Source organism: Monodelphis domestica, chromosome 4 (assembly GCF_027887165.1).
Source record: "Monodelphis domestica isolate mMonDom1 chromosome 4, mMonDom1.pri, whole genome shotgun sequence".
NCBI classification, from domain to species: Eukaryota; Metazoa; Chordata; class Mammalia; order Didelphimorphia; family Didelphidae; genus Monodelphis; species Monodelphis domestica.
Window position 1 is genome coordinate 439,142,439 of NC_077230.1, and position 24,604 is coordinate 439,167,042.

Below are 24,604 nucleotides of genomic sequence, written 5' to 3' on the forward strand. Positions count from 1 at the left end.
CATTGGCAGCAGAGGATGCTGGGAGAGAAGAACAGACTTAGAGGAGCTCTGTGAAGAACTCTGGAGGCTTTGAATGGAGATCTCAAAGAGGCAGGAAGCCTATTCCTTGCTGGAGATCTTGCCAAGAGTCAATGGAGGATTCGCCTGTGATTTGCCCTGAGACTCCTACAAAGTATTTCAACAGCATTATAACTCTGAGGACATCCAGCCAGAGAGTCAAGTCTCTTTGGTCCCAGGAGGGTCATGGACTCTCAGCTAGAGGGCCCAGCTCTCTCCCCTTAGCCTTTTGCACCTGTTCCTTACACCCAGTAGTATTATAGGAGTGAGAGAAATAGTGGGCAAGGGGAGGAGAAATTCTGGGTAGCTTGACAGCTCCCAGAGCCACGGACCTGGGAAATAGAAATCAGGGACTCCTAATTTCACAACCCAGCTCTCCATTTTCCCTTATATCCTTTGTCTATTAAATAATACAACACACTTTCAGATTGATTCAAGGGGCTTATTCTAGGAGCTAGAGGAATGTAACTCGTTGAGGCTACAGATCAGCCACAAGAGTGCAGACCAAGACCCTCTTCACTGCTGAGTCTGAAGACCTCATCCCCTTGGGGGATGGGGGAGGCTCATCCCCTTGACTTCCTCATGCCAGGGAATCTGTGGGTACCTCTTACTACACCAGATAGGGAAGACTTCCCTTCATCTTCCCCATCACCCTTACATAACTCCAGTTTCCTGAGTAGCACCCCTTGACAGAACTACCCAGGAGGAGTGAGTGAGAGGGAGAGAGAGTGGGAGTCATCCTATCAAGGCTCCTACCACTCAACACCTTCCTCCTTCACAACGAACTCCTCAAGACCAGCAGTTCCTATCCTTAAAGTACCACCAGAGCCTGTTCATATAGAATCCTTACATGAGTTAACATTGAGCTTTGAAAGAAAGAATGAGGAGATAGAAGGAGAAAGAAGGTGTTCAGAAGGTGTTCAGAAGTGTCTTTCTTGTTAGAACTATCAGATGTTATTGTATGAAGAAAAAGAGAATTTTAGGAGGAGTGAGGGTTGAAAAGAAGGATAGAATGAAGGAAATAAAGATTTATTAAGTACCTACAATGTACCAGATACTGTGCCAAGTGCTATCCCATTTGATGCTCACAACAGCTCCGGGAGGTAGATGCTATTATTATTTCTACTTTATTCCTGTGGAAACAGAGGCAGACAGGTTAAGTGACTTGTAAGGACCATACAGCTAGTAAATATCTGAGGCAGGATTTGATCTCAGATCTTCCTGACTATAGACTATAGACCCATCACTCCAGGCAATGTCAGCTGACTGCCTAGAGAAAATGAATATCAGAAATAATGGCTTGACAGAAACTGATGGGCTTCTTTTCCTGTCATTGCTGGAGAAGACAAAGAAGATAGAGATGTGCTTTTCTCAGGGAACTATGGCAACCTTTTATCTTCTGCAAAGGATTCTTGCAGAGACAGTTTGTTACCTGAATTAACAATATGGTGTGGGTCTTTGTTCCCAAGAGAGGACAAATCATTGGCATTTACAGGAGGGTTTTGCTCACTTGGAGCATCACTACCACAAAAATCATCATAGATGATTATTTAGGGCTCTGTTGTATTATTTACTTAATAGTTAATCACCTGTAGGTTTTGTAACTTTAATTCTAATAAATGAAAAGATTCAGTGCAGTGAAAGATATAGATAATTACTCTGCAGAAAGAAATTTATTAAAAACTATGTGAACAGGGGAGGGGACTCAGAGCTTCTATGTTTCCTCATATATATATCTCCTTTGACATAGTGGTAGTTTCTCAGTGATCGAGAATGACTATTGTCTTTGTGCAGTTTCACCTATGATGTACCCTCATGTGGCTTTGAAGTCCACAGGCTGAGGTGCACAGTTTGTGGCACATGGGGCACGGGACACCAGTTTTTACGGGAGGTGCGGTTGTGTCCTGGTGTCGGCGTTCACATGCAGCGGCAAGACATCGGTGTCGCTCATCTTCAAAGGTGGCGACGGCATGGTGAATGTGGGTTCGCCAGCTGCTTCTGTCAGAGGCAGCGAGTTCTAGTTGCTTTGGTGTCATGCCAGCCCACTTCAAGTTGGACTTTAGCTGATCCTTGAATCTTTTCTTTGGTCGGCCTTGTTTCCTGAGTCCAGCTGACAGTTCCCCATAGAATAGCTGTCTTGGTATTCGCTGTGGGTCCATGCGGATGACGTGTCCAGACCATCGTAGCTGGGTTTTGAGGACCAAGACTTCGATGCTGGTGGAGTTGGCTCTGTCGAGGACTTCCTGGTTGGTGATTCGGTCCTGCCATCGGATCCTCATGATTGACCGGAGGGAGCATTGGTGGAATTGCTCCAGCTGTTTCATGTGCTTCCGGTACAGTGTCTATGTCTCACAACCATACAGGAGCGAGCTGAGGACCACTGCGTTATACACTTTGAGCTTCGTCGCAGTGCTTACACCTCTGTGTTGGAGGACTTTGCAGCGCAGCCACCTAAGTGCCTGGCTGGTCTTTTGGATCCTGGCATTGATATCGTGGTCTAGGGACCCATCGTTGGTGATGGTGCTGCCCAGGTACTTGAAAGAGTTGATGTTAGAGATCTGCGTGCCGTCGATTGTAATGCACGGCTGGTTTGTTGGCCTCCCTGGTGCAGGCTGGAACAGCACCTCTGTTTTGCTGAGGCTGATAGTCAGGCCAAACCATTTTGTTGTGGTAGAGAACCTGTCCACACTGGTTTGGAGATTATTTTCTTGGTGGGCCATGTAAACCTCAAAATTTCTCAGACGTATGAATGTTAGGGGTTTTCCCCCATTGGGGAATCTTCTACTTAAAAAAATTCCCTAGCAGATGGTGAGAACTCTACTTGAGTGTGGGGGCTCCTTGCATTGGGAATATCCCTACTCCACCCTTCTTAGGACTGCTTTAGGACAGAGAGCTCCTTGAGAACAATGAAAAGTACTTTGATCCATGCTTATGGAAGGGACAGGAAGTTCTTTGAGTCATGACTGTTTTAGAATTGATACAATGGGATACTAAGTACCTATAAAGGTGGGGCAACTTGTAAACTACTTAAACCTAAAAGGGTGATAACTTATTCGGAGTTTTTTTCTAATGGAATTTGTCAACACAGCAGCATTTTTTTCCTGACTTACTAAAGAGATTAAAACGACTCAGCTGTGAATTCAAAATGGGCGGTCCTTTAGAAACATCTACAGTGATTGGTAGATGTAAGGACTTAGGGGAGGTGACATAGGAGATTTTGCCCTTAAAAATAAGAGCTCAGAGAAGAGCTGGATCTGATTCTGAGGGAGCTCATTTTGAGAAGACTCATTCTGAGGATCTCGATTTCTGACTCTCATTCTGAAGGAGAGCTCCTTGAGGAGCTCCTCTGAGGGGCTCTGTCCCTCTGGGGTAGGAGCTCTGGAGGCTCTTGAGAGAGTCCCTTTGAAACAATCTCTGGCTGGAAGACTCTTTGAGGAAGGACGCTGGCCTGGTGTCATTAGAAATCCTTACTTAGACAGATCTTATGGTGAGTTATAAAAAACTGACTGATTTCTCTTTTAAGACTCAGGTCTAGGCCATGTTGGCTTGAGGCCCTTCATACTTATTCCTTTCTTACTCTCTCTCTCTCTTTCTTTGATTACTCATTGTATTGTTAATTAAAATCTTTATAAAACCCAATTGACTTGGGTATTTGAATAATTGGGAATATTTCCCTGGTGACCACCTTATATTTGATTTAAAAACCCAAGACACTGTAGTGAAACATATTTCTGCAGTCAAATTTACCCACCCACTCTTATATCTATCACAATTTATATATTTCACTATTTTAATCACTACAGTTTAAGACCTCAATCATTTTAAACCTCACAGCCATGAGAGCATAGTCATCTGCAAATAGAGCTTCCAGGATGAGTCTCTCTGTTGTCTTTGTTTTTGCAGTCAGGTGGCGAAGGTCAAATAGTGAGCCATCCAGTCGGTATTTTATGTAGACACCCAGGTCTAGATCCATCACAGCATGTTGTAATACTTGGGTGAAAAATAGGTTGAATAGTATCGGAGTGAGGACACAGCCTTGTTTCATGCCATTGGAGATGTTGAAGTGATCGGAAGTCTCTCCACCAGATAGGACTTCCCCTGTCATGTTGACATGAAAGAGCTGGATCAGTTTGACGAATTTTGCTGGGCAACCGAGCTTGCTGAGGATCACCCACAATGCGCCCCTGTTCATTGTGTCGAACACCTTTGTCAGCTCTATGAAGACAATGTAGAGACTCAGGTTCTGCTCAAGGCATTTTTCCTACATTTGCCTCACCGTGAAGACCATGTTGATAGTGTTGCGATCTGGTCGGAAGCCACATTGTGATTCAGGCAGGTTCTGCTCTGAGACAGATGACAGGAGTCTGTTGAGTGTAACACAGGCGAGGATCTTTCCAGAAGTGGAGAGTAGTGAGATGCCTCTGTAGTTGTCACAGGCTGCTTGTGAGTCTTTGTTCTTGTATAGGGCTACGATGGAGGCATCTCTGAGTTGTGGAGGCATGTCTTCCTCTTCCCATATGCTGGTCAGCACTATGTGGAATGCCTGGAGAGCCTTTCCATTTAAGGTCTTGTACACCTCAGTTGGGATCCTGTCTTTACCGGGTGCCTTGCCTGCACTCATTTGTTTAATGGCTTTTTGGACTTCCTCTATTGAAGGAGGGAAGTCAAGTTGTTCAATGGTGCGGTTTTGGGGGATCTGGTCAAGGGCGCTTTGGTCCACTGAAGAGGGTCGGTTGAGAAGCTGACTGAAGTGTTCTTTCCACCTGTTGCTGATGCCTTTTTTTTATCTTTTATGAGAGTGTCACTGTCAGAGGATAGCAAGGGAGTGGTGGTGGGTTTTAATGGCCCATAGACAGTCTTGAGGGCACTGAAAAGTTGTTTGTAGTTTTTCATATCAGCAAACTGCTGGATTTCTTCTGCCTTTTTTCCCCACCATCGGTCTTGCATCTTCCTGATCTCATGTTGAGCCATGGCTTGGAGAGACTTGAATCTGTCCTTTTTAGGAGCAGAGTTTGGGTTATTTTGCCACTCCATAAAGGCTTTGTTCTTCTTGCTCACGAGGTCTTCAATAGCAGTGTTGTTCTCGTCGAACCTGTCCTGGTGGTTGCGTTGTTTTGGGCCTAGGACGATGTTTCCTTCACTGCGTCTCTGAACTGGTTCTATTTCTCGGTTGAGCTTCCAGTGAATGGTCCCTTGGCAGACAGCTTGTCGTCCAGGCAGGACTGGAATGTTTGCAAATAAGATGGATCTCTAAGAGACTCATGTTGTAAAATGCGCAAACTGTCTGGGCTCATTTTGGATGGCGAGGCACAATGCGCATTTGAAGAGTCGCTCTAACCAATCGGTGGTCTGTCCAGCATTCAGCTCCTCTCAGGGCTCTGGTGATCTGTACATCCTGGATGTCTTGCCAGCATACAATGATGTAGTCAATGAGATGCCACTGTTTTGATCGTGGGTGCATCCACGTTGTTTTATATTTGTTCTAGTATCTCAAACATATCTCCTGTGTTACCATAGAGCCCTGGTTTTGAATCTTTCCTGTGTCATGGATTCTTCTGGTGAAACTTATGGATCCCTCCTCAGAATGTTTTTCAATGTGTTCAATAACATGGAATGACAAAGGAAACCCATTTCATTGAAATTCAGTGACCAACGTATTTAAAAAACCCTTATCTCCTGTCTTAGAATCCATTTGTTCCCAGGCCAAAGAGCTGTGAAAGGCTAGGAAATTGGGGTTAACTTACTTCTTCAGGCTGGCACAGATTGGAAATGTCCAAGAATATATTTGAACACAGATCCTCCCTACTCTAAGTCTGACTATCCACTGAACCACATTGCCTCCCCCACCCCGAGTATTGTTTTATAACAAGTTTAGAGACCTAAAGCAAAACAAATTCATAGAAGAAACTAAATCTGACCCTCTTTTAACATCTTGGCCTGATAACTGTAAAGTGGATATCTCTGATGATCATGTGTATGATGAACTAATTGAGGCTTTTAGAAGTTATGGGGAGGTACACTAAATGGCCTAATGCATAGTCCAAATTTGAGTCCATTAAACAGAAGCTCTCTGAAGCACCTGCAACATTCCTGGAGAGGATAACTGAGGCTGCAGAAACTCTCTTGGGAATGGATGCCCTCGAGGAAGGTACCATTGCACATATCCAGCATATATTTGTTAAGAAACAGTGCCCAATGGTTAGGCAATTTTTCAAAAGCAATTACCCAGATTGGGAAGAATTAGACCTGGGTGACTTGAGGAGAAAGGCTACGTATCTGACCAATGACTCTGATGAGAAATCTGAGGAGAAAGATACTATTGTAGAGGATTTAAAAAGAAAATTAAGGGAAGCAGAATTAAAGGCAAAGTACTAACAATGTTATAATTAGCTATAGATTAGTTAGTTACTAGCAAAACTTAGATGCTTAGATATTTAGATTTTGTATAGAAATTTAGTTAGACAGAAGAATTTTGAAAATAGAGAATTAGTTAGGTAAGGTTAAGTACATAAGGTAAAATTATATACTGACTTACATTATACCATACATGACATCATACATAACACACACAACATGACACCACATATAAAACAAAACTGTAAATATGTATGCGAATATATGCAAATAGTGTGTTTAATAGGATTGTAAATCAATTGCACGCATATGTAACATATATGTAACATGTGTAAATATGAAGTGCATATAAGTATATGTGTATATGTATAGCTTACATGTATATAAAATATATATGTGCTATATGTGTATATGTATATGTATGTGTAAATTATGTACATAGCTCACTTATATCTAATGTTACATGTATTTGCATAAATGAATTTAAGGTTTTGGTTTGATTTTCTGTGTAAAACTTATGCAATGTTGTGTTTTTTGTAATTTTCAAAAAATTTTCTCTAAGTTTGATGTTAATGTACTACAATAGTAGTACAGTGTTCTGTATTTGCTGATAAGAGTAGTGTTTTCCTAGCAGATTGGCTAACATAACAGCTATGGAAAGTAATGAATGCTGGAGGGGATGTGGCAAAGTAGGGCCACTAATTCATTGCTGGTGGAGTTGTGAATTGATCCAACCATTCTGGAGGGCAATTTGGAACTATGCCCAAAGGGCGATAAAAGACTGTCTGCCCTTTGATCCAGCCATAGCACTGCTGGGTTTGTACCCCAAAGAGATAATAAGGAAAAAGACTTGTACAAGAATATTCATAGCTGCGCTCTTTGTAGTGGTCAAAAATTGGAAAACGAGGGGATGCCCTTCAATGGGGGAATGGCTGAACAAATCGTGGTATATGTTGGTGATGGAATACTATTGTGCTAAAAGGAATAATAAAGTGGAGGAATTCCATGAGAACTGGAACGACCTCCAGGAAGTGATGCAGAGCAAAAGGAGCAGAACCAGGAAAACATTGTACACAGAGACTGATACATTGTGGTACAATCGAAGGTGATGGACTTCTCCATTAGTGGCAATGCATTGTCCCTGAACAATCTGCAGGGATCTAAAAAACACTATCCACAAGAAGAAGATAAACTGTGGGAGTAAAAACACTGAGGAAAAGCAACTGCTTGACTACAGGGGTTGAGGGGATATGACTGAGGAGAGACTCTGAATGAACACTCTAGAGCAAATACCAACAACATGGAAATAGGTTTGAAGCAAGAACACATGTGATACCCAGTGGGATCATGCGTGGGCTATGGGAGAGGTGGTGGGAGGGTGGGGAGGGAAGAAAATAAAATTATCTTTGTTTCCAATGAATAATGTTTGGAAATGACCAAATAAAAATTAAAAACAAAACAAACAAACAACAAAAAAAAAGAGTAGCGTTTTTAGTTTGATATTTGCATGGAAGTTATGTTCATCTTTTGCTTTGATGTTATCTGCTTGTGCTTTTGCATGTATATTGTCCTTGTTCATTATTTAATTCCTTTTCCCTTTTCCTTGTTAATATCCCTAGAATTGGTTAGTATTAGTTAGATTAAGATAATTGAGTGTAGGTTGTTTGTTATTTTGGGTAGATATCTTAGTTTAGGTAATCAGTAAGTATTTTAGGTTATGCACAAATGCCAAAATAGTGTTTTCAACACAATTTGGGCTTTGTGCAAAGGGGGTACTGTATTAAGGAAAGGAAAAGACTTCATTTTGATTGACAGAGTCATGTGACATAGAATCTGATGAGACCCTGGGTCAAGATTCCAAGCAAGGAGGTTGGGAGAGGTTTGTCCTAACTGCCAACAGTCATTCTCTCTGGAGAAGGAGGAGCAGCAAGGTTTTGGCTTGTGGCTGCATTTTAAACTATACACAAAGATACAACTGGCCCTGGAAGACATCAGCTGGGGAGAGGCTGCTTCAATCAGGCTGCAAGTCAGCTGGACTGGAGAATATAAGGAAGATCATCAAACTTGGCTGGGAGCTGCTGTGAACTTTCCTCTGGGAATTTGGCCCATCTTGGACTCAATTTTGTGAGATTCTATTTATGTGGGACTTAATTTATTTAGCTTAGGAAGTTAGTTATTAGGATAGATATCAGGGGATTAGCTTTGGGGATAAACTTTAGAAATTTCTCTTTCCCTTGTTACCCCTATTCCTATCCCTTTTTTTGTTAATAAACTAAAAATATTTAAATGTTTACCTTCTATTTCTCCCTCTTAAACATGCTATAACAACAGGGGTGACCTGTAGTGGGTGTTGGCAGATCACATAATCTTTGTTACATGAGATACTTTCCCCCATGGAGGCACACAAGCTGAGGAATCAGAAAGGACCTCTGGAAGGAAGTAGCTCTGAGCTGAATTCTAAAGGAGGCTCCGGATCTCGGGTGATGGAGTGAGGTCGATATACATCAAAGATGGTGTGTTGGGGGACCTAAGTGGCTTGAGATCTGGACCCACACCCAGGCTCACAGATTGGAGATTCTGGGTTCAAATCTGACCTCAGACACTTCCTAGCCTTGTGACCCTGGGAGAGTCACTTAGCCCCCATTGCTTAGTCCTTACCACTCTTCTGCCTTGTAACCAATATACAGTACTGATTCTAAGACAGAAGGTAAAGGATTTAAAAAGAAGATGGTCTCTATAAAGACCTAGAGATAAGATGTCATGCCATGTGAGAGGAATAGTGAGAAGGCCAGTTTGGCTGAACTGAAGAGTATTTGAGGAGGAGCAGAACACTGGAAAGGGAGGCTGTCATTAAGTGACAAATATAGTTTGTATTTGGCTCCTGAGGTTATTGGGAGCAGGTAAAGCCTCTTGGGGTATCCCAGTCCTTCTTGACTGGTTCTTAATTGTGAGATAATATGAATACTGCCCCTTCTGCCATGGCTTCCCCATCAAAGAATGCCACTCCTGGGTTTTCGAGGCTTCTGTGAGGGTCCTTTTCTACTGCCTTCAGTATTTCCTCATCCTACAGCTGCATTATGGTGGCCCTAAGGCCATGACACAGAATGTAGCAGAGGAGATTGGCCTTTCAGTTGTTCACATGACCTAGATATACCCTATTTTCTTCACAGAAACTCACCCAAGTGGAAAAGGATGCTTTTGCCTCATTGCTAACCATGGACTGGGGCAGGCTACTTCCTTCTCCAGTTCTCAGCTTCCAAAATTGTTTGTAATGGAAGAGCTAAAAGGACCTAGTGATTGTCTAAGTCTAGGAATCTCAAGATCTCATTCCAACTTCTCTACCTTCAGCAAGTTCTCCATTCTTCTTGGTACTCTGAGACATCTTTCATCCAACTTCTCCCCTCCACAAATAAAGTCTTCACAAGGCAAGTGACATTTCCTCCCTTCCCTTCACTGTTCTCCCTGACCTGGGGTGAGGCCTACTTCACATCCTTTACCTTCCATCTTAGAATTAGTACTATGTATTGGCTCCAAGGCAGAAGAGTGAGAAGGGCTAGGCAATGGGCGATAAGTGACTTGCTCTGGGTCAGAAAGAAAAGAAGTATCTGAAAGCAAATTTGAACCCAGGACTATATCCTGTCTCTAGGCCTGGCTCTTAATCTGCTGAGCCACCTACCTGCCCCATCCATGTAGCTCCTCTTGAGAATCGATTACTTTGATGACAAAATTGCCATGAACCCACAAAACTGGAGATGACCCACCATCTTCCCTCATCCTTAAGGGCAAAAACAGGGAAAAGGGTGCTTTCTGGAGAACAATATGGCCTAGTAGAAGACATACTATAGTATAGTACTTAGGAGAGCCTGGTGAGAATAACCTCTACTATAGCTTTCTCCTTTGGGGCCTTAGTTTCCCCATCTGAAAAATGAGAGAATGAGACTTACCATGTGACTTTTGTGACTCATTATTCTGTCAAACAGAGAAGGAAGTCCAAAGAATGAGACCTTCTCACTTGAATACTTGATAAGGTTGTTAGTGGTTTGGAAGAGAACTGTTTTGGACCATTATGTGAAGTAGGGACAAAGGCCAAACCTCACAGGCTTGAGTTGATGGCAAGGAAGGAAGTGAAAATTATTTTGGTATTTGCTTTCAGGTAATTCGGCAGAGACCTGTGTGGGAGGTGTTGGGGTCAATAGACCTTTTGTTTAATTTGTTTTTCTTTCTTTAAAAAATATGTATGTAAAAAAAATCACACTTATTGGCTGAGAAGAATCTAGTTGAAGGTTATGATAGAAGGTTGAGGGTTGAAGACTGTAGAGGGAAGGGAGAGCAGGGAAAGACGAGAAGTCCCATGCATTCCTCTAAGATTAGAAGGGAGAAGATGAGGAACGAGGACACTGAGTGTCCTGAGATAAACCTCATTCAGGCTATCCCTATCAAGAGCCCTGGAGAGATGAGCCTTCACAGCTGCAGACTGCTGGGATTAGCAATGACTTGGAGATCATATACTTGGGATTCCTTTGGATCAAACAGCCAGTGAGGTTCTTCCTAGATCTGAGTGCCTAATTGTTGTTTCTTCCCTTCAATGTGTGCACATCTCCCAGCCTTAGAGTTGGTGACCCAGTGCACCAAGGGAGGCTCCAGAGAAGATACTAGGGAATGGCCAATCTCACTCTGATGGTTGCCACAAGTTTTGACCTGTCTGTGGTTCTTCTCTCATTGCCTCTATGACTATGTGGGAGCATACAGTCCACCATTTTAGTCCCCAGGGTACTCAATAAAAGGATGAGTGGTTGCAATTGGAAAGGATGTAGAGGAGAAGGATGCCCTAGCTTTGGTAGTTCTCTATGTGTGAGGGTCTAAGGACTAGAAGCTGGGACTGATGATGGGTGGTGGTTGTTGGAGCTGAGATCTTCATGTATCTTCCTCATGGCTAGGCTGCTGACACCTCTGAGAAGAGAGAATGCCCTTTGAGGAATGAGTTGGAATACAAAATTAAAAAATGAATTGTTGCCCTGAAAACATAGAGATCTACCAAACTAGTTGTAATAAAGGATCTTTAATTGGTCATGATCTGAGAAGCCCCTGAGAGCTCAGCCTTAGCAGGCTTCTGCTTCTTGAATGAAGGTCACAGGAGCAGAGTTGGGCAGCAGCAACACTGATACTGAATGAAGGGTCCCAGAACCTGAGACAATCTGATGAGAAGCAGAGCAGGACCAAACCCTATTGTCCCTTGAGAGGCAGAAGACCAAGGAGAAGGAGGGCCTGGAAGCCTGACATAAGACTTCCTCCAACAGGCGATCTATCATCAGAAAAACAGGTCCACAATAATTGTGGAAAGGATGGCCATGACTATGTCAGGTGTACTGGTGAAAAGAATGCAACCTTAGGCAGGAAGGAATCTCCTGACCCATCTTTGGAACACTGGGCCCAAAGAGCAGTTATGTTGGCCTCATTATCAAGTTCTTCTGAGACTATTTGACATGGACTCATTTGACCTTGTGCCAAGAGAGGACTGCAATGCTCCTTGGGATAGTGGCTCTCAAGTTATCATGCTTGTGACAGAGCTTGCGACTTGGTGGCTTTAGGGATAAAGACTGTCTATATTTGGGATACATTTGGGTGAGCTTGAAATTTCCCAAGGCAGTTGTTGGTGTCAACGGAAAAGTGGACACTCTGGCTCTGGTATGTCCAGACTCCAACACTCACTGGAGGGTTGACACTGATTGGAGCTAATTCTACTCCTTTTAGAATTCTAGTAGGAAACTTCAAGGGACAGGCTGAGATCCTGGACACAAGCATCCATGCAGACTAAGAGGATAGAGGCAGGAGACTGCAGTGAACATCCTCAGGTCTGGATCTCTGTTGGAGGAGCCATCTCGTGGCCCCTCTTGGGTGGTTTTGTCCATACGGGCATCGTGTGAGTCAGAGAGGTGGGAATCATCCTGTGGGAGAAGTGGCTTCCCTGATTTTATTCTGAGAAGGGGATGAGGAGAGTAGAGTGTCCAAGGATATCCCCTGGATGGCATTGGAGCCTGAGGAACAAGAGATTGGCTCAGGAGATGAGCCAGCAGAGGAGAGTGGTGGGGTTGGTGCAGTTGTCTCCCGCTGCCCCTAATGGCCCTGCAACACATGCCTATTCCCCACAAGAGCTACCTTAGCAATGCCTTGGATGGGTGTAAAGCCCAGCAGAATGGGGAGAACCTGACTTACTCATTTCTACAATGTGGGCTTCTGCTAACCACGGAGGCTATCTCATCCGCCTCTGACTGTTCTCGAACATGATTCATCTTTTCCTGCTGGCCTTCCACTTCAGCCTGAGAAAGTCCTGAGGGGAGGCTGGTGGCTCCCCTTCTGACCCAGCATTCTGTAAGGGCTGACCCTCAGCTTACTTGGGGCATTTCCAGGCTGCCTCCTCTCAGCGCCTTACTGGGTCATGTGGGAGGTGAGGATTGGCTCTTCTTGGTTCTTTTCCAGGCCCGGTCAGAGAACCCGAAGGAGCACAATGGCCAAGGAGGCCAACAGCTCTGCCCATATGGGATGCTTGGGGCTTGGGAGATGGCCATTTCCACTCCCCCAAAGAACTAGAGAGCTCTGTTCTGGGAGGGCTTGTGAGAGGGAGAAGACCACGGCCCTCCGAGGAGTCAACCTCATTTCTTGGGAGGAGGGAAGCTTTTCTGCTGGAGTTTCACTAAACACAAGTGGTCCCCTCAGCTAAGTACTAATTCAAACACTACTGGAAGGGCCCTTGGTCACCACATGGATGCTCAGGCATCAGGGTTGTCTTCTTCACATTGGGTTGAAATCTACCACGCTGAAATGCTCCCTTTTTTGCTCCTTGGAAGCACATAGACCAAGTATTTTTCTGTTCCACATCAGCCCTTCATATAATTAAAAATGAAATCTGAGGGATTTAAAATAAAAAGTCATTTTAATAGTCCAAGTTAGAAAAGATAATAGAACTAGGGTTGTGGTTGGTGGGCAGGGAATGAGATGAACAACTAATAAACATTCATTAAGCTTCTAGTGCCTGCCATAAAATGAGGATCCAAAGAAAGAGAAGAGACAGTCCCTGTTCTCAAGGAGCTCACAGTCGAATTGGGAAGGCAACATGCCAGTACTGTGTACAGACAGACGACAAAAGGAGAAGTTGGAGATAACCAATATGGAGAAGTGTAAACAATGGCTTGACGGTCCAGCTGATATCACCTAAGGCTGATTTGTGGTGGATGTCACTATTGTGACATGGGTGCGTGCCTCCAGTGGGGCTCAGTAGCATGGGGCTAGCCACAGAGAAAGATGGCGGGAGCAGTCAGACTGGAATTTAGAAAGAGAAAAGTGTGAAGGGGAGTTCTTTGTTCTCTTTGAGTTTAGGAGATATCAAAAATAAAATAGAAAAATGGGGAACACACTATCAGATTATGGATTGGAGAGGAAGTTAAGAGTCCACAAGAGATGGAGAACACTGTGAGATGTAAAATGAACAATTTTGAGTATATTAAATTAGATTAGAAGGAAAACGGAACATTGGGAAAACATGTTTTATAGACAGCTCCTCAGATAAAGGCAGAATATCTAAAATATATATAGTGAACTTTACTAAATTTATAAGAATGAGAACCATCCCCCAATTTATAAATGGGCACAAAAACCCATGAACAGATAATTTTCCAACACAGAACTCAAACCTATATATAGGTATATGAAAAAGTGCTTCAATTCACTACTGATTAGAGAAATGTAAGCCAAAATACTCCTGATATATCACCACTGAAGACTGACTAAAATGATAAAAGTGACACATGTTGGAAGGGATGTGGAAAAATAACACTAATGCATTGTTGGTGGATCTGTGAACTGATCCAATAATTTTGGAGAGCAATTTGTAATTGTACCTGGAGAGTTATAAAATTGTATATACCCTTAGCCCCAATTACTGGTCTGTTTCTCAAGGAGATCAGGGAAAGAGGACAAGAGCCCATTTCTCCAAAATGGCTATAGCAGATCCCTTTGTGGTGGCAAAGAATTCAAAATGGAGGGCATGCTCATTGATTGGGGAATGGCTAAACCAATTGTGGTATATGATTGTGATGGAATACTACTGTTCTATAAGAAATGATGAATAGACTGATTAAAAAAAGACCTAGAATGAACTATGCGCTATAGTAAAAGCCTTGCTTTTATGTCATGGCATCATGGGCTTCAAGCCATAAGGGACTGGAGGAGGCCCCCCATTGTTTACAAAGGGGGAAATATAGAATAGAGAATTTACAGCTTGCCCAGGCTCACATGTCTCTGAAGGGCCTGAAGGGTTGAATCTGGGTCTTCTGGGCCCCCAAACTAGCACAGTAAACCCTGGGCAATGCCTGTGGTCTCTCTGAACACTAGACCTGAGGACAATGTTCTGGCGCTTTCGTGGCGGGGCTGGCCTCTGAGACTCTGCACCTTTCTGAGATAGGAAGGCTGGGTGTGAATTGCGCTCCATTTCACCTGTTTCAGAGTGGAAAAAGTGGGGTCTGTGCGTCAGGGGTGGAGATAGCAGCTCTGGCTACCACATCCTGGGCCAGACCCTCGTGCTCCTGCCTCCTCTTTTCCGCTCAATGAAAGCAGCAGCTCTAGTCTGGACTGCGGGTGCAGCCATGGGCCTTGCCCTCCTTTCCCTATTCTGCCTCAGTAAGTCTGGGCCCAGGCTGGCACTGGGGGAAGGTTAGCTGCCAGCAGATTTGTGGTCGAGAGGGACATGGAGGCATGGCGAGAAGAAGAGAACCATGCAGAGGCCAGATAGGCAGCTCTTCGGTTCTCTCCTCTAGCTTTGATCTACGATGACTTAATGACAAAACAACCAGCCTCACGGCAGAGTATGGAGGGGCAGCCGTGGGCTGGAGGGGACATCTGCAAACTGACCTTCTCTTTCAGGACTAGCACTGGGCCTGGGCCAGGTGACAAAGGGGCATCACGGTAAGTCCTTCTCCCCAAACCTTCCCCTCTATGTTCAAGCTCAGCCACAGCCACCAGAGTAGGAGGACAAGGCTATGTGCCAGGAGTTTGTTGTGGGGACAACAGGGCCAAGTTCATGGCAGGGTCTTGCCCCAAGAATGGAGGGCTCAAACTTCATTCAATCTAGAAGGAAGAGGAGTTTTATTTGAAGAAGAGGGTTCTAGATAATATAATAGTCTAGGCGGAGCAGCCCCCATGTGGATCAGGTTTTCCACATTTGTTGAGAACCCTGGACTGCCAGGGCCCTTAGTGCACACATTCCATGTTCTCTCCCATCGTCCCAATTGCCATCACTTGTCAATGTGGGAGGGGTCTCAGCACCCTTCTGGAATCCCTTCTTCAAAGGTGGGAAAACAACTCTGGTAAATACAGAACAACACAAGCAGTTAATAATCCAACCTGACAAGTCAGAAGTAAGGCAAATACAGACCAATGAGCACTAGGTGCAGAGAACCAAGGTTCAGAACAGCACAAACCATCGTTGACAATGCAGAATGGTTGGTAGGCTGATACTATAGATCTTGCCATGTATTCTTAGCTAGTGCTAACTGGAGAGAACAAGCACATTTCAGAGCACAAGGGACCTGCCCATTGGCCACCCCATCCAGTTGATGGAGTGATTCTGGGAGAAGCTGCCTAGGGAACCAATGAGAAGAGAGCAATCCCAGGAACCCAGGCTCTGCTTTCCTCCCTCAGAGCCACCCTCTGGGCTAGACCCAGCTCTGTGGACTCTTCTGGTGCCAGGGGCCACTAGGGAAGAAGAACTTCTAGATGCTGAAGGTTGGAGATGGCAGAGAGAAGAGAAATGCCAGAAGGCAGGAGACTGTCTCTTCTTTGAGAGAAACAGATTGACCACCATATAGGGGCTTTGGGTTACCCCAATGGGCAGCAGACATGATGGTCAGAACTCAGTGACTCCTTATGTGAAGGGGGAATGAACCAAGACATTCCTCTGGTGGGTCTATAGACCAGTGTTGGTTGCCCTCCCTACTAACTCAGTCCAAGAGACTGTTTACTCCTCGTTTATCCCCTAACCCACATGGCCTGGTGTAATTGCTCTACCAGATCTTTTGTCCTAACTCCCAATACCCTCTGTGGATTCTAGGGTCCTTCTGTTCCCCCTCTCTTAGGTGAGAAGGTTATCTCTGTTTCCCATTAATACATACTGGCCCAAGAGATCTACTCTTTCCTTTACAACTTTGGCTCTTTCTGTTGGGGAGAGCAAACCTTTCCACTGAGTCTTTTTCCTGCCATGAGATCCTGTCACCATCCCTACAGCTCAGTCTTTGCTGGGGTAAGACACAATGTGGTGTGGCAAGAACAATATTGTGCTTGGAGATAAGGCCCTCAGTTCAAATATTCCCTCTGTCTTTCACTATAGTTATAACTTTGGATAAATGTGTTCATTAGTGAAATAAAGGGATTGGGCTAGATGGCTTTGGAGATGCCTTTTAGCTCTAGATTGAGCAACCCAGGAGGCCAATGTTGTCTTCTCAGTATCCCATGATCCTGCCTCTTGGTGTGACTTAATACTCTTACCTGGTTTCCCTCTTCTTCTGTCTTTGCTCCCATGTTCCCTGTTCTTAGAATGCCCTTGCCAAATGTGCCTGCCCAAATCACACACAGTGCCAGAGGCCAGCTCAGTTTCTGTCTTTCAGAAGCATAAAGTAGTAGATGGAGAAATGGAAGAGAAATCAAGAAGACCAGACCTGGATTCAGATCCTGCCTCAGACATGTACTAGCTGTGCCCTTCTGATCAAATCTTCTTTATCCTTCAGTCTTCCCATCTGTGAAATGCACCTGTTGGTCTTGATGACCAATTCTGCCTAGATGTGTGTGATGGTCTCTTTGAGATATTTGATGCTTCATTCAAGTAGTCTTTAAATATTGTATAGTTTAAGCAGTGGGAGAAAAAATAAATGCCCCCCTCCAGATAGCCATAGTGAGTATTTTTTTCTAGAAGGATCTCTTTGGTTGACTTTTGGGGGGACTCTAGATATGCCTAACAATGCCTAAAATTTATTCTGGAGATTTCACCAGATTTCTAATTTAGGGCAAAGGCAGAACAAAACCCGATTAGCAACTCCCTTTTGAGATTGGCACCCCCTCCTCCAGGATTGAACCCTAGCTTGTGTGAATCTAATGTCTCTTGTTGGGGAATCATCTTGAGTGTGAAGGGTTGATTTGGAATCAATGTTTAACGAAGGTTAAATGACTTGCCCAGGGTCACACAGCAAGAAAGTGTCTGAGACCAGATTTGATCCCAGGACCTCATATCTTTAAGTCTGACTCTCAATCCACTAAGCCACTTAGCTGCCTTCACACATTCTTTTATCCAGTGCTTCAGTGTCAGTCAATTGACCAAGATACTCACTACCTCTCCCTCTCTGTTTGCTTTCCTCTCTGTCTCTATCTCTCTCCCACACTTCCTTGCTTTCTCACATACTCTCTCCCAGGATCTTTCCTTAAACCATCCCTCTTGGCCGTGCCAAGTCCTGTGATGCCACCAGGAAGTGACATGATCCTTTGGTGCAAGAGGCCACTGCAGTCGAATGATTGGTTGGTGACATTCAGTCTGCTGAAGGCAGGGACCCTCGAACCCTTACAGAACAAGAGCTTAAGGCTTTCTCAAGCTGATTTCTCCTTGAAGTCTCTGAGGGACCAGGACTCTGGCATCTACACCTGCATTTACTATGAGACAACAGGCCCTCCTTGCAAGTCTGAGCCTAGTGATGCCCTGGAGATCTGGGTAACAGGTAGGAGAGGGTCTGCTCAAGGCTGGGGACCAGAGCAGGTTGGCCAGGATCCTGGGCTGACAGGGTGACAGGACAGTTGGGGAGAGGTCAGTGCAAGGAGCTGCTGTGAATCCCATGGGAGGAAAGAGCTTGAGCCTCAGGAGGAGGCCAGGTGGCATGTGTAGAGGGGTTGCATGAGGTAGGATGGAGGCAGGAGCAAACTCTTTACTCCTAGACAATGAGGAAGTTTGAGCAGCTCTCCTTTCCAGGGAATAGCTGCCCCTTCTCCCCCCTTTGGTTCATAGGTAGTGTCATGCCCAGAAGGTAGAGTGGTCTGGCCAGCCATCATTCTCCTGACCTCACTCCCACTGTGCAGATGGCGATGTTGAGGTCTTTCTCATTAAAAGCTGGGAATTCAGAGTGGGGGATGGGGGGCACTTTTACCTTTCATGCTCTGGGCAGAATTGTGGAAGTGAGTGAACTGGAGCACTATAATGGAAATGAGATGAAAATAAGCAGATCTTTTAGGGTTGGGCTCTCCATGAGGGCAAGTGGCAACGATGGGCTTGGAGGGAGAAGCGAGGAGCAAGGCAAATCCATCCTAGCCTAGCCGACTCTCCTCTTTCCCAGAGAGGACTTTGGAACTCTGGTCTCTGTGCTTTGGTTTCCAGACAGCCTTCCCAAGCCCTCTCTCTCAGCCTGGCCCAACGCTGTAGTAGCATCAAGGGGGAATGTGACCCTTCTGTGTCGAGGGCCATCCCGAGGAGTGGGGTTTGCTCTGTACAAGGAGGGAGACGAGACACCAGTGGCTATCAGTGAGCCGACTCAAGATGGAGCTGAATTCTCTTTGAACCATGTGAGCCTCAACCAGACTGGAAAGTATAGATGCTGCTATCATCTTGAGCCAAAACTCCATGTCCTGGCCCTGCCCAGTGACCCCCTGGAACTTCTAATCCAAGGTGAGGGACAGACGCCTAAAAGACTATCTAGAGCGTGACCGTGCTTATGCCCTCTCTTCTGACTCTCAATCAGTAGCACTTGCAATTAGCCCCTGTAGCTCCATTGGCTCTGAATAGACATATGGGAAGACTAAAGAAAGACTCTGCCCTTTCTCTCAGGTCCAGGGCCATTGGGACCCAGGCTGGAAGGCTGGGCTGGGTTGATTTGCTCTCCGAATCCCCACTCCCATGACTGTCACTTTCCCATTTTCTTTTCTAGGGCAGCAGCATGAAAGCAGCAGAAAAGGTAGGGCTCCCTGGGGTGGAGGTAGGGGGCAATGCCTTCACTGGGTGCTCGAGGTCAGCACTTATGTTGGAGTATGGTGGCACTGGGTGGCAGGGTGAGTGGGAGCATGAGGGAAGGTTTGTCAGAGGCCAGTGGCACCTGATAACTGTAGGAAAGAGAGTTAATTCAGCAGCCCCTCATTTGTATTAGTTGAAGGATCACTGGTTCGATGACTGTGTGGGAAAGCAGGTGAAGTGCAGTCTCAGGATATTTCCTGAGTTCTAATCTTACGTGTGTGTTATCACATTAATCATAAATAAATTACTGCTAATACAAAATGTGTGAATCTATTTTATAACTTATTTCCACCAAAATAATTCAGGTAAGAGGCAACGGGGACCAGAGGGCCACCCAAGGGCCATGGAGGACAGGAACCTTAGAGGCCAGTGTCCCTCAGAGGGCTAGAGCCTTCAGAAAGTAGGGGCCTCTGAGGACTCTTGGGGGTCTGGGCTATTGGGGATTACTCATAAATGGGGGTTGGGATATACTATGTCAGGAAGGCCAGTAAAGAAACCCTGGAGAAAATGTTCTGATCTGTTCATGATCTGTAAGTTCCTATTCCATGTTTCAAGAGTGACCCATGTAAGTCTCAACCCATTCCTTGCTCTGTAAGTTCCTTTTTACCTTTAAAAACCTGTCTTTGTCAAGGATCAGGGTCTCAGCTTCAAGTGGGGAATCTGCAGACCTCTGTCTTGCTGCCCAATTGAGTCAGACTGCTCAGACTATTTTGTCCAGTCTCTTTCATGATTAATATCCTTTACTTCCTTCCTCACCTGTATCACAGAAATCAAAGTCATCTTCATTACTACCCTCAGCTGTGCTGCCATTCTCTTCCTCCTTCTCCTCTTGACCTTAGTTCATCATTGCCACAGAGGTAAGGAATGAAACTCAAAGGGGGTTGGGGGGAGTAAGTAGAATGGGAACACTGGGGCCTCAGTTTCTTCAGTTGTGAAAGCAAGGACCTGCCTTAAATAATCTTGAAGATCTCTTCTAGACCCAAGTCACAGGCTAGTGACTAAACCTGGCCTCCCTCTTTCCTTCTTTCCAGTGAGCTCCCATGGAGAGATCTCCAGAAGGTAAGGGAGTCTTCAGCTCATCTTTCCTGGTCCTCTTGGTCTACTATCTCAGTTGATTTTGGACCTTCCATAATGATTGTGTTGGGGAGAGAATGGTGAGTGATGTTCCCAGGGTGAGCGAGCTCCTAAGCCTCATCCTATTCTCTCCTCCTAGACTTCCAAGGTGCTTGTGTTACCCTTGGGTTATCTGCTTCTCTTCTAAACCTGGAGCTCCCCAAGAAGAGACCATATGTAAGTGATTCAGGCAGGTAGAGGGGCCGGGATCTTGGGCATGTCCTAGGCAATGCCTCATCCTAGAAGCTCTCAATCTGATAGAACCTTCTCTCCCATTCAGATACTCAAGTGGCTAAACAGAGACCCTCGAGGACACCTGTGAGTTATCACCATCCTCCTCCCAGAGGATCCATTTCCTGGATCTCAACCTCCTTTCTCCCTTTTCCTGACTCATGCTCTGGCCCTTCACTTCATCTACTTCCCAGTAATCAACCCATTATTTCTTTCTCTTTTCCTTTGAGTGATCCTCTTGCTTTCCCCCTAGGTTCCAGAGGCTGAAGACCCAGAGAGACTGACCTATGCCCAGTTGAATCTAGCAGTGCTGAATGAACATCAGACAGCCTCTAAGAAGGTGTCCCCCACACTCCACGTGTATGCTACTCTCTCTGGGGATTGATGAACAATCATTTCACTTTGGTCTCTGTTCTTCCTTGGCCTCCTTTGCAAGATCATCCTCCATGTTCCCCTTTCAGGTTCTGCCTGAGTCTTCTTTTCACACACACTTCTGGTGAGCTCTTCAACAGCTCATGTTCCACTCTCATATCCCATATCCTGTCTCTCTCCTGAGCCCTCAGTCCACATCACCAGTTGCTGATTGCAAATTCCAACTGGATGTCCTATTGGCATCTCCACCGTAACTGTCCAAAGCAGAGCTCAAACTGGTCCCCTTTCCAAGCCCCCACAAACCCTTTCTTTTCCCAAACTTCCTTCCTTCTATTTAAGTCACTGAGATTCTCTTGCTCACTTGGGATCCTAGCCTGAACATTCTTCGTAGACCCTCTCTCTGCTTCTTTCCAGCTATTGGCCAACTCTTCAAACCTACCCCCATAACATCTTACTCATCTAGTCCATTCTCTTTATTCACATGGTCACCGTCCTATTTTAGGCCTTGATTACCTCTTTTCTAGACTATTATATTAACCTACAAATTGAAGTTTCTGGGTCTGGCCTCTTTCCTCTATAATCCATCCTCCAGAAAGTTGGGAAATGAATTTTCCTAATGCCCACGTCTGACCTTGTCATTCCTGTCCAGAAAGCTTTGGTGTCTTCCTCTTGCTGGGCTGCTAGATGACACAGGATAGTGGGCCAGGGCCTGGATTCAAGAAAACTCATTTTCAAGACTTCAAATCTGGCCTGAGACACTTACTAGCTGTGTTGCCCCTGGGCAACTATGTTGGTCTCAGTTTCCTCATCTGTAAAATGAGCTGGAGAGGGAAGCAGCAAACCACTTCCATATTTTTGCCAAGAAAACCCCAAAAGTGGTCATAAGGTGTCAGATATGATTGAAAACAACTCAACAGACTTGTCTTTAGATTGAATATAATCTCCCCCGTTTGGCACTGAAGACCCTTCATAGTCTAACTCCAGTCTGCCTTTCTAGGCTCTTTGGATGTGGCTAGCCTTTACTCTCTCTCTGTTCCAAAGAAACGGTCAGCCTGTTGTTTCTCCAACCCCAAAGTCCATCTCCCATCTCTGTGCCCATCCAAAAGGACTTCTCCACCCCTCCTACATGCTTGCAATGGATTCCCAACTCAGCTGTGCCTTTTAGACTCCCTCAAGTCTCAGCCTAAATACATCCTCCTACAAGATACCTCTCCAGATTCTTTGGGCCCTCCCTTGCCATTAGTCATGACTGATGCCTTTCTTTAAAACACAAAACACCCCAAAAACAAGACAACCCACTGAACCTAACAAACAACAAAAAAGAAAGATCTTTCCCTGTGCAAAACAAAGCAGAAACAGTTTGTAAATGAAGTTGATTCTCAAGTACATCTTAGTTTTCCTGTGGAACCTGTAATAAATAAAACTTGTAGCTTTCTTTTATTGGACGGCAATTTTATTTTATTTTTAAAATTACTGTTCTGGGATGTTTTGTATTTCCAGAATTTCTTTCTGTATCCCTCCTCTCTGTTATTCCAGAGAAGCCATTCCACAATACAGATCAGGAAGCCCTAAAGACCTACTCTATTCTGGGAATTGTGAGGGCAAAAGAGCCTCTGCCCTCCAGGAGCTCATGTTCTAAGGAGGGAGGCAACATGTTCACAAACATACACAAAAGACGTACATGCAGGAGAAATAGGAAAACGTTAACGTGCAAAAAGACTTTATATTTCAGAAGGGTTAGGAAAAGGAAAGGCTTCTGGGAAAAAGGAGGATTTTAATTGAGATTTAAAGGAAATCAGTTCATCTTCCTTTTTGACCATCCCCCTTTCTCCTGTTCCCCTTTTCCTCCTCCTCCTTCTCTAGAGTGTAAAGTAGGTATGGATGTTGGGCCATTCTGAGTGTTATTCTCACTTTGCACCAACTCCAACGAGAAGAGTTCAAGCTTTGTCTGCCACATGGCACATCTTCTCCTTCACTGCATTGGCTCTTGGGCACCTCTTCATGGAAGATCATTTGTTCCCTTTGCTCTCTCCTTGCCTCCTCTCCCTACATGTTCCTCTTTCCTAGCCCTTGACTTTTTTGGAGATTAACCCATCCTATTCCACTTTCTCCTTCTTTCTGGGTATATTCTTTCTTGCTGTCCTAATAATGACGAAGTTTTTAAGTAACTTAAGTGCTTTAGGTATTTTGAATATTCTAAGTACCTTAAGTATCACCTCCTTGCCCTTACTGCTCCTCTGCCTTGGAACCAATACATAGTATTGATTTTAAGACAGAAGGTAAAGGCTAAAGGGATAAAAAGCTTGTGACTCAGTGGATCGAGATGAGAGGTCCTGGGTTCCAATCAGGCTTGAGATACTTCATAACTGTGTGACACTGGGCAAGTCACTTAACCTTCATTGTCACCAAGACATAGTATTAACTCTGAGATGGAAGGTAAATTTTTTAAAAGCTCGTACAAACATTAAAAAAAAGGAAACACACACACCACAACCTGAAATTAAACAGTATTCAAAATAAAAGGCAACGGATGACTTCAGTGAAAGGGGCAAGAAAAGAACATGTAACATTGGACTTTGAAAGATAATTATCTATCAAAACTGATAAAAATTAGGGAACACAAAATGAAAATAACAAAAGTAAACATTTCCCCTTATAAACTAACCAATATTAGGCTGAACTAAGCCTTAAACTTGAGCTTTAAGAGAAAATTGGCAAGAAAATTCAAAATTAAAAAAAAGTGAATATTTGTGTATAGGTGTCTACCAGAAATGCAGCAAGAAGACTCACCATTCTGGTTTGTGTAAGAAGTAGGGAGGTGAAAGAAAGAGGCTGGAAACCCCCCAAGCAGAAGATGGAGGCACTCCTCATTGTTTACCCTAATAACTGCAAGTGGTGCTGTGGGACATGTTTTGGTGGGTAGAGAAAATAAGAGTGAATTCCTCCATGGGTCCTCTCCTTTGCAAGCCCTGTGTGTGTGTGTGTGTGTGTGTGTGTGTGTGTGTGTGTGTGTGATGCCCACTCTCCACAGATCACGCCTTTTTTCTCCCTTTAGGGAGCCCAGTGCAGGTGACCTCTTTCATCCAGCTCACATATCTTAGAATGGGAAAAGTGTGGCCAGGCTTTAAGGGGTGGAGGCAACGGTCTGGCCACCATGTCCAGGGGCTCATCTCTGTTGGGGCTTCCTGACTCTTGTCTGCTCAGGGAAGTCTGGGAATCTCGGGCCAAAGGCCCTCCACAGCCCTGGCTTCCATTTCTCTGTTCTGTCTCAGTAAATACCACGGCTAGGCTGGAAGAGAAGTGTGAGGCTCCTTTGGCTCCCCAGTGCTGTGGCATGGCTCTTGGACCAAGTGGGTGCCAGATGTCTGCCATCTGGCTCTTCCCAAGGTTGATGCCATGGAGGAATCAAGGGGAAGAGCTTTCAGTGGGCTTGAAGTCACCTGT

The 24,604-nt window shown here is 44.8% G+C and overlaps 1 protein-coding gene across 1 annotated transcript in view; it reads left to right on the forward strand.

Moving 5' to 3' along the window:
• LOC103095550 (T-cell-interacting, activating receptor on myeloid cells protein 1-like) overlaps positions 1 to 22,850 on the forward strand; it is a 94,850-nt gene extending 72,000 nt beyond the window's left edge. The window contains exons 2-9 of the mRNA XM_056825788.1: positions 17,865 to 18,164; positions 18,815 to 19,102; positions 19,362 to 19,388; positions 20,212 to 20,301; positions 20,476 to 20,503; positions 20,658 to 20,734; positions 20,838 to 20,875; positions 21,042 to 22,850. Of these exons, the coding sequence (XP_056681766.1) occupies positions 17,909 to 18,164; positions 18,815 to 19,102; positions 19,362 to 19,388; positions 20,212 to 20,301; positions 20,476 to 20,503; positions 20,658 to 20,734; positions 20,838 to 20,875; positions 21,042 to 21,173 (936 nt within the window). The 5' untranslated portion in view covers positions 17,865 to 17,908 and the 3' untranslated portion in view covers positions 21,174 to 22,850. The remainder of the gene's footprint in view (positions 1 to 17,864; positions 18,165 to 18,814; positions 19,103 to 19,361; positions 19,389 to 20,211; positions 20,302 to 20,475; positions 20,504 to 20,657; positions 20,735 to 20,837; positions 20,876 to 21,041) is intronic.
• Positions 22,851 to 24,604: the final 1,754 nt, after the last annotated feature.